This window comes from Sinocyclocheilus anshuiensis, unplaced genomic scaffold (assembly GCF_001515605.1).
Source record: "Sinocyclocheilus anshuiensis isolate Anshui unplaced genomic scaffold, SAMN03320099.WGS_v1.1 scaffold47, whole genome shotgun sequence".
Lineage (NCBI taxonomy): Eukaryota > Metazoa > Chordata > Actinopteri > Cypriniformes > Cyprinidae > Sinocyclocheilus > Sinocyclocheilus anshuiensis.
This window is the reverse complement of record NW_015551047.1, coordinates 731620-741887: the sequence shown is the minus strand read 5'-3', so window position 1 is coordinate 741887 and position 10268 is coordinate 731620. Positions and strand designations below refer to the sequence as shown.

General features: G+C 39.1%; 1 protein-coding gene across 2 annotated transcripts in view; it reads left to right on the top strand.

Moving 5' to 3' along the window:
• The window catches only part of LOC107661833 (glucagon receptor-like), an 84759-nt gene extending 77797 nt beyond the window's left edge, over positions 1-6962 (top strand). For both annotated transcript variants that reach the window (XM_016451607.1, XM_016451606.1), the window contains exons 10-14: positions 437-506; positions 2039-2127; positions 3054-3201; positions 4813-4854; positions 4958-6962. In XM_016451607.1, the coding sequence (XP_016307093.1) occupies positions 437-506; positions 2039-2127; positions 3054-3201; positions 4813-4854; positions 4958-5311 (703 nt within the window). In that variant the 3' untranslated portion in view covers positions 5312-6962. The remainder of the gene's footprint in view (positions 1-436; positions 507-2038; positions 2128-3053; positions 3202-4812; positions 4855-4957) is intronic.
• Positions 6963-10268: the final 3306 nt, after the last annotated feature.

The window sequence follows — 10268 nt, the reverse complement described above, 5'->3', positions numbered from 1 at the left end:
AAGAATATCTCTTTGGATTTGAGACTTTAGTCTTTGCAACTTTACAGATCTTCTTTATGCACCAAGAGCTTGTAACTCTTCAAAGAGAAAGGAAAACTTTAAATCGCATCATATGACCCCTTTAACAAAGCTCTGTATTTTTTATTGTTGGAGGCAAAAAATACATAAATCAATAAATAAAAATAATAATGCAATGCAATACAATGATGATTGAGAGACATGCAAATAAATGTTCCTCAAAAGACTCTTCTATCATATTTGATACTCACATTTAACATGTATAAAAAAAAACTATGGATAATTCAAGTAAACCTATGTTGCTTCAGTAAACTTTGTTTAACTACATTTTGTCTGTATTGAGTATGTTTAATGAACATAAGTAGGCCATATATTTGCTCATTTACAGTGATGTATTTGATCTCTTGTTGTTGATCAGATGCTGGGTGCAGAATATTAACATGGAGTACTGGTGGATTATTCGTTCGCCAATCCTGCTGGCCGTGTTGGTGAGTGAGAGTCTTGATCCTCGATCCCTCATCAGCCTCTCTCAGCTGTACTTATCTGCCCAAGTGTCTCATATTCAGAGCACTGCTAATGACACTTTACCTCCTGTAATGCCACTTTACCTCCACCCTTGAAGTCAACATGAATTCAAAATTGCTTTTTAGCCTTGATTATCTAGGATACTGGTGATTTGGACAGTAAAGTGAAGGAAAGAGTGGGAATGAGTTCAGGACCCGCAAACACAACAGCTCCATATACAGTATGTCATGTGCTGATATCACAATTCCCAATCAATCAATCACTTCACCATCAAACAAGGCCATCATATATATTGTTTTGTCATTGAATATTCCGTTTTACTTAGAAATTAATCAGATTATAGTAAACTCTAATGCAGACTCATCCTTCATATGTCTCCACAGCTTCAGCAACCCATGTTTGAAAAGGAAAGGGCTCAGAAATAAACAGAAGCAAATTTTGCTTTTAATGTGTTAGTAAATGTTGAAATGAACGATACATATTGTTAATAAATGCTTTAGAAGTATGTTTCATTGCTAGTTCATGTTAACTTAACTAATGCTAGCAAATTAAACCTTATTGTAGTGTGTTTTCAAAAATTCTATGTGTCAGAGAATAAATTGGCATGATTAGTCTACATTAAAAGGAATATAATTACAAAACTAATGAAATTCAGTAATGACATTTTCTGTTCTGCCATTCCAATTCAACAACCTGTGGCCATTTCAATTAAAATTCATATTCATGAAATGAAAAAAGGCCAATTCTGCCTATTTTGCCCGATCTTTACACCCACACCTCACACATAGTAAGAATTTTGATGATACTGATATTACTGTGACCCAGGCTTGACTGTTTTCTGACATAATCGAAGGAATGTGAAGAACACAGTAAGGTTAAATGTGTTATGCTGTTTTATGCCCTGCAGTTTCCATCTATGCTCACCCCATCACACCCAATTGCATTGCATTTGGCTTAGCATTAAACACAACATTCAAAATTGAAGTAATTTCCATTATGCACGAAGCACAGCGCCATATGATGTCGACTCTCAGTACATCAGGAAGCTACTACACAGAATATGTTTTAGGGTCTACAGCTATGATTTCAAAGAAATACTTACCCCCTCCTCCAGTGTCTTATTTCCACATGATTGCGTTGAAAGGCGCAATACTGTGCAAAATTGCTGTGCATCCATAATGCTCACATTGGCTACGAGGTGCAGATGAGCATTTAGCAATGTGCAGCTATGTTTCTGCATATCTGTCAGCGTCTCAAGTGTTCCTGTAGTGGGCAGGAATTCCTATGTTTGAATTCTCCCAGGGCTGGAGCACTGGACTAATAATAATGCCATTCTCAGACTCCACCAAGCATCGCTGACTTCCTTCCCCCTACACTCCTCACTGCCCCAGTCCCTCATTTTGAGTCATTTGTTGTGCTGTGAGGAAACTGTTGAGTCAGTTTTGTGACATAATGGTCTTAACCAGGGCATTATGATTTTTTTTTCTCTGTCCAGATTAACTTTTTCATCTTCATACACATCATCAAGATCCTCGTGTCCAAACTGAGGGCGCACCAAATGAGATATTCTGACTACAAATTCCGGTGGGTGTCCAACAGTTAAAGGGTTAGTTCACCCAAAAGTGAAATGCCGGGCATCATTTATTCCAAACCTCTATGAGTTCCTTTTGCTTCAGTGAAACACAAAAGATCTTTTGATGAAACACACAGTGAAGCTGTCAATAAATGTATTATAAAATTAACCCATACAACTATATTTAAGGTTTTATGAAGTCAATAGCTTTGAAAGAACATTTAAATGTTTTGCATCTCAATTGGTTATAAGAGACATGAAAACCAATTGCATTTGTAACATTGACAGCAATGATGTAATACGGTAATGCACCATATCCACCATACTTTAATTATTTGCATGTATTCGTGAAAGAAATTTGAGACCTGCATTAAAGTGGACAGATATTCTTTATATAACAACTTTTCACTCTGTTCCCCACATGAAGCCTTTGTCCTTAGAGTTATTGTACTTTAAACTGTAAGTATAGAATAATATCATACCTAAACTACTCTAGAAAGAATGAAAATAGTACAAGTTTGAAATGACATCAGGGATAGTAAATAATGACAGAATTTTCTGTAACACTTTACTTTAAGGTCCAGTTCTCACTATTAACTAGTTGCTTATTAGCATGCATATTAATGGCATATTGGCTGTATATTAGTACTTATAAAGCACATATTATTGCCTTATTCTGTGTGACCATGTTTTAGATCCCTTAATTCTACCCCATACCTAAACTTAACAACTACCTTACTAACTATTAATAAGCAGCAAATTATGAGTTTAATGAGGCAAAAGTCATAGTTAATAGTTAGTTAATAGTGAGAATTGGTCCCCAAACTATAAAGTGTGACCTAATTTGTATTTTTGGGTGAACTTTGAGCATTTACACAATATTGTGCATTTGTTTCCAGATTAACTGTCTATCTTTGTGTTTTTCTTCCAATTTCAGGCTCGCTAAGTCAACCCTCACCCTGATTCCGTTACTGGGGATCCATCCGGTCCTGTTTTCATTTGTTACTGATGAGTCTACCTCACATGGTGCTCTATCCCTGCGCCTCACAAAGCTATTTATCGACCTATTCTTCAACTCCTTCCAGGTCAGGAAGTCTTAATAACCCATCACTCTAACCAGGGTTGAGCAAAACTCTGAATTTTAGATTTGTTTACCTTTCAATTAGTGAAGTTTTAGTGGAATTATGGGACAAGGAATTTACTAAATTTCAGTTCATTAGTCTAAACCATTTTCAGAAACTGAATTGGAATCTAAAAGGCACTCTCAAGTGAATTCAATTTTGAATGCCGCACAACTCTGACCCTCGCTGACAGATGCATAACAAGCTCAAAATTGCTCAGAACAAGCTCAGGTATAATAACTAATTAAAAATTGTTATGTTCTCTATATGCCACTCAGTCATGGATAAACAGAAGAATCACCTCACCCTGCCAAAATCTCTTTAAAAGCCCCATATGCTGCAAATTAGCAATGCATTTTAAATGTCCGTTGATTGGGCAGCAGCTTTGAAAAAAATTAATTGACATTCTGTAGCTATTTTGCAGTGTCAGGACTAATTGCTTTAAGGATGCAGATGCTACAAATTGGCTGACTCACCCTTTACAAACTGGTAATGACACTCGAGTGGAGCGCAGCTGCAATGTGTCGAATTTGTATCATCTGCCTGGAGGAATTGCCCTGATGAGATTTTTCACATGCGTAAAGATTCAGAGTAAGGGAGAGAACAAGTGAGGCCATAAGGCTTGACTGTTATGTTTCCATCTGTCGACACTTCATCCTTATTGGCATTTGAATATCTTACTGCAGATTGCACTAAATGGACTCATTCAAAGTGTCAGGTTTAGCTCATTCGCAAAATAAACTGATTATTACTTTTATAGATTTCTGAAAGCTCTTTGTTTTTATTTATGTTTGACTATGAACAACCTGAAAAAAAAAAGTTTAGCTCAGCTTTTTGCAATAAAATCAATGTTTATGCAAAGAAACTTACAGGACAGTCATGATATACATTTGTGCTCCCTGGGAATCAAACCCATGAACTAGTCGAGCTACAGAAATTGTATGGTATTTCCTGCTGAAAAGAACAGCTTGAATTGCAGATCCAGGCCAGATTATGATGGTTAGTGCTGGTTGAATTTAAAAGTAGGGTCAGAGTTAGAACTGTTTAGTTATTACTTTGTGATCAACTAAAAATGTTCACCAACAAACAAGACCTACTTGGGTAAATCACTTTGTGTGGTCTGACCTTCTGGTGAAGTTGATTGACCAAGAAAGTCTTGCCAGCACAGCCAGTTAAAAAGCCTGTTTGGAAAACAAACATCCTATTGGGACCAGCATCCAAAACGCAACATAAACCAGTGATCAGCTATACTGTGGTGTTTTTCCCAAAAGCATTGTTAGCCAGATATGATCATAAGTTCCACTGTTCCCAAAACTGTAGTTCAAACGAACATTCACAAACAGCATTGCAAAGTTGTGTGGTTAGTTTGTTGTTAGCATGACATGGATGTCTGATGAGCAACACAATTAATACAATTTTGGGAAACAGTCATGACTAGCTACATAATTTCTTCAACAATGCATCATACTATGGTAGTTAAGCAACAAGTTGTACGTCATTTTAGGGGAAATGCATCCCTGGACATTTCAGCAGCAACTTTTTTAATTGCTTATTCATGCTCTGACATGTTCACAGGGGCTGCTGGTAGCCATCTTATATTGCTTCGTCAACAAGGAGGTAAGTTCAATTTTTTTTTTTAAATGTACAAAATCTCACAAAGATGGCCCCGTCCTCACACGTCTGTTTCCTAACCATTCTGTGCATCTTCTTGATTGGTCAGGTTCAATCTGAGATTCTGAAGAAATGGAGACGTTGGAAGCTTGGGAGGGACATAGAGGAGGAGTACCGTCACACCTACAGCCAGTCCCTTCAGATGAAGAGTGGCAGCATCATGGTCCCTCCTTCCAACCTCTCGCGGCTGCCTGATATCGCTACCACTACCTCCCGGCTCGGCAGTCCAGAAGAGAAGCAGATGCTGGTGTCCAACAGCTCGAATGGTATGGGTACTGGATTGCAGTTCACCTCCACACCACAAGATAGTTCCACCTGCAGTTCGATAACAGAGGACATAGTGATGGTGGACAGAGGAAAGTGTTGTAGCATTCAACAGGACAATGCCAAGAGCAACCTGTGAGCTCCAGATGTCTTGCAGAAGAAGACCCTTAGCCCAACCACCCTCGCTTCTTCTGGCTGAGGGCCCTGAAGCAAGGAGCAAGAGGCGTGTGAATGTGTGCGTGTTTGTGTGTGAGTTTGTGAGAGCACTGTCCTCTCTGATGGACACATGATGGACACCCGTTCATCACGTTACATGGTGCTCAGTTGACACTGTCCCAGTCAGACAGGATCAGCGGTGCGCAGAAGGTGGATATATGTTAAAGATTTGCACAAATGTACATGCTAACAAACTCAATGATGAAGAACAGAGTCTTACCTCTAGTCTTATATTGCTGTCTGTGATGTTGATGATTTAGTAGAGAAACCCCATTGGGACTGCAGGGTCCAAGAGGAACCATCAAAAGCAAACATCAACCAATGCCTCTGGATGAATGGAAGATTAAGAAAGAGATACACTTAACTGAACTTGTCAAAAAGTTAACTAAACTGGGTAATGCATTCCAGAGTGCATAAGCTCCATTTGAATCGAAGGAACCCCACATGAAAAGACCAACTTGGACCTGAATTTCCATACAGGTTTATGCTAATATGGTGCCGATGGATCAGCAAAGCCAAAAATGGGTGAAGCTGATTGGTCAAGGACATTCTGCTGGTTAAGTAAGCAAAGAAGCCTTGTGGTGACACCAACACACCAGCATTTTGTTTGCATATATTTTGCAATCAATTGACACTTTTGGGTACATGTAACACGTAAAGCTGTTTTTGTGTAGTTTAATTAAAACCATCTTTGTCTTTGTTAGAAATTAATTGCCAAGCTAAGGTATAGATATAGACTGATCAAGTTTCGACAGGTATTACCCATGTGCCTTTTTCTGTAGGTCATAGACCCCAATATTAAAACAAAAACAGAAAGATTCACCTTGCAGAGTAAGTGAAGTACAAATCAGTCACCCAATCTTCAGAGGTGAAAGTTGCTTAAAGCAGGTTCTGTATAGCAAACAGGACTTCAAGTAAACATTAGATGAATGTGCCACTATTAATCACGATGATTTGCTCCCTTCAAGGAAATATGCTTGGTATACTCAAGCATGCAAAATACAGCCATATGTGAAATGCTTCAAAGGGTCTGGGTCAATGCCTTAATGGAGTAGCGAGACAGATCTGATTCCCTTGTGTCAGCGGTCAGAGGAGATGACTGTCCACCAGACATGTTGATATGTTCAAGAGTCAGTATTAGTTAGCAACTGCTTCTTCTCTCGCATACTTCTCATCTCCCAATAGGCATTCAAATCCTTTGCCATAGAGCTTTGAAAGTTGTTCAGGAAGTGTAGGAGGAACTGCAAGGACGAGAGCCAGAAAGCGAAGAGAAAATTTAGAACAAATTACAACCTAAGACATCGATCAAAATGGTTCCTCACTCAGAGGATGTTCAGTTCAAGATATGATATGCTATAAAAAAATATGCAACCGCAAGACACTGAAATGAGATTGCGGTGAAGTGTAGAGGTGAAGTGTGTAATTTCTACAACATTAGCGCCACCGGATCTGTTTGTTTGAGTGGCCCAGCTGAGCCATAACAATAAGGGTGTACTCACACTAGACACGGTTGCCTTAAACCGAGCCCGGTTTCTTCTTTCAGACGAATCCAGTCGGCGTTATATAAAAAATTGTCCTGGCCATTCCAAGCTCTATCATTGCAGTCAGCGGGTGTTGCAGTGCTTCAGTCCAAAAGAAATGAAATAAAAAGCATCCATCCATAAAACAAAGTGTCTCACATGGCTCCGGGGGGTGAACAAAGGCCTCCTGTAGCGAATCGATGCGTTTTTGTAAGAAAAATATCCATATTTAAAACATAATAATCAATTTAATCTAGCTTGCGCTCACTGTTGTAAACGGAAGTAGTCCATATTTAAAACGTAATAATCAATTTAATCTAGCTTGCGCTCACTGTTGTAAACGGAAGTAGTTCCGGGCGGATGACGTATGAGGTCGGCGTTGCGCATGCGCCACTCAGAAGTGATGCACGTAAACAAACGTTGGTTTTCACGAGACTCACCGGCGCATGCGCAACGCCAACCTCATACGTCATCCGCCCGGAGCTGCTTCCGTGTGCAACTGTTGGCGCAAGCTAGATTAAAGTGATTATTACGTTTTGAATATGGATATTTTTATTACAAAAACGCATCAATTCGCTACAGGAGGCCGTTGTTCACCCCCCAGAGCCGTGTAAGACACTTTATTTTTATGGATGGGCGCTTTTTATTTCACTTCTTTTGGACTGATAACTCCGACTGGATTCGTCTGAAAGAAGAAAGTCATATACACCTAGGATGCCTCGGGGGTGAGTAAAACACAGCCTAATTTTAATTTTTGGGTGAACTAACCCTTTAAGGTTTGTCTGGTTAATATTAGCAGTTATGCCCTGCTGGTAGATGCTGTGACTACACCATTATAGAGGCAAAAATCATCTTTCCTCACTGACGACCTTACATGTAGAGCAACTACATTTAAGTTGAATGAGAATGCTAACAGATGGGTTTTCTCAGTTATTGAAATTAACTTGGTCTGAATATTTGGAACATAGAGAGTCTGTTATGAAAATTAATTTTTACAATTCTGTTTAGTGTCAGTAATGCCGTATAAATGACATACTTCACCTATAATGACAATGAGCAGCTGATGCCCCATATTGTGGCATTTGTGTGCATTATGATGCACATTTATATTTTCTTTAGATCATCAATCACGTGATGATAATGGTAATGATTTTCGCTGATAACTATGTGGGGCAATTTGCACAATTTTAATTTATAATTGTTAAATATGTAGATATTGTTAAATGCCTGTTGAGATTTGTAATGACTTTGTTTTGTGGTGTCTGTTATTTGTGCACATGGTGTGTATTTTGTGCTTGTGTGTGCTTCATGGAGAGTGATAGAAACATTTAGGTCCTGGTTTAGTGTTCAGTTAACTAAAAAGAGAAATTATTGGCATTTTTGACCAATTTTGCCTTTTGAGTGAGAGATAATTCAGTCCTTCTGTGGTAAAGGTGAGATAGTAGTGGCTAATTTATAATAACTGCAGATGAAAAACTCTTTAGTGCTTACAAAGTGCTAAACGTTGCAAAATCCAGTTGGACTTTTTTCAAAAAAGGGAAATACTTCATCGCCACAAGGGATCAAAGACCATGAACTTATTTGTCATGAGGTTGTCTCATCCATTCAAACATCCTGCTGAATATTTCAAACAGATTTTCCAAAATTGGCATCATGTAATGTTATCCAAGCATGACAGTAATCGTGGAAGTCGATAAATCATGCATACATGGGTCTGCCTTCTCTTTCCATGTGAGTGTAAGGCCTCTGTTTCTTGCAGCCAAACGGAAGTCACGCCAAATTCTTCAGTGAGGGAGTCAAAGCGTCTGTTATGCTCATCTCTCTCCATTCAAACTTCAGAACCTCTTGGAATATCTAGGAGTGAACTTGCCAAGTGTATCCCAGGAGAACCCGAGCCATGCTTTGGAAGCAGGAGAGATGGAAATCTGAATCTGTGTAACAGAACATGCATTTGATGAACTGAACCCATTATTTTTAAGTATATGAATGGTAATGATGTTGCATCAAAGTGTGATATTTTGAAACAGTCAAAACTTATATTGATGTATATATAGGAATAGCTTACTCAAAAAAAAAAAAAAAAAGTCATTCATTTATAATGTTGTTTCGTCCCTGTATTATTTCTTTATCAACACTAAAGGACAGACCAAAAATTTAAGTCGTTGTGACAATCTTACCTTTTGCTGTAGCTTTTAAATCTCATGACGCATGAAAGTCAATGATGTCAGATTCTCAAAAAAAAAAATGGGTTTGAACTTTGGTTTGTTTCTCACCTAAAGATTTTTATGACTTCAGAAAGCTTGGAGTTTAGTTCAAACATCATATTGACACATTTTTGGTGCTTGGCAGTACAGATCTTCTAATTTTCTTGTATAGATGTCTAATATCTTATTTTAAATGTCATGAAATGATTTGACAGAATTGACAGATTTTTCAATTTTTAAGTGAACTGTTCCTTTGGCGAGAACGTCTCTAGGTTACGTACGTAACCCTGGTTCCCCGAGGGAACGAGACGCTGCGTCTAAAACGCTATGGGAACGCCCCTGTGTGCCCATGCTCTAAATCACATGTGAAATCAGTCCAATGGAATGGCGAAACGTCACGGGCAGGGTGATGTAGAGACCAGAGAGCTTAAAAGTGCATCCGAAACAAGCAGCGTTAGCTTCTGATAAGTTGAAGCAAGTCGCTCACAGGGATGCAGGAAGTATCGCAACGCGACGCAGCGTCTCATTCCCTCTGGGAACCAGGGTTACATATGTAACCTAGAGATGTTCCCCTTCTGGAGCTCGAGCTGCGTCGAAAACGCTTTGGGAACGAGTATGCCCACACCACCATACTGACAAATGCATCTCCAGACAATTGATATGCCAAGTCAGATGGCGACCTCTCCACAGACCGCGGGCAGGGTGGCCACTCATGACCGCACCCCAACCGGTGAGGGATGCATCTGTCGCTAGCGTCACGCGGCAACAAAGAGCTCCCAGCACCGGGCCCTGAGACAAGAACCAAGGTTTCCTCCACATGTCTAAGGCACAAAGGCATTGCCGAGTGACCTCTGTAGTGGAGAAAATACACTTTTCTTGTGTATATATATATATAACTTCTCAAAGCCAGATGAATATTCATCATATAATTCCTCAGACTTAAATGCAGCCAAACAACCAGACAAGTGAATACGGTCTGATTATAATATATGATAATAATAATAAAAAGAATCGTGATAAATAGCCTGCAAACGTATTTATACATTTGCACACGTTTGGGAGAAAGAGAGAGAAAAGGAACCTCCTGTCTGCTCACAGATACCCCCGACATTATTTGCTACAGACCTGTAATGCACTCATTGCCTTGGCAACGCGT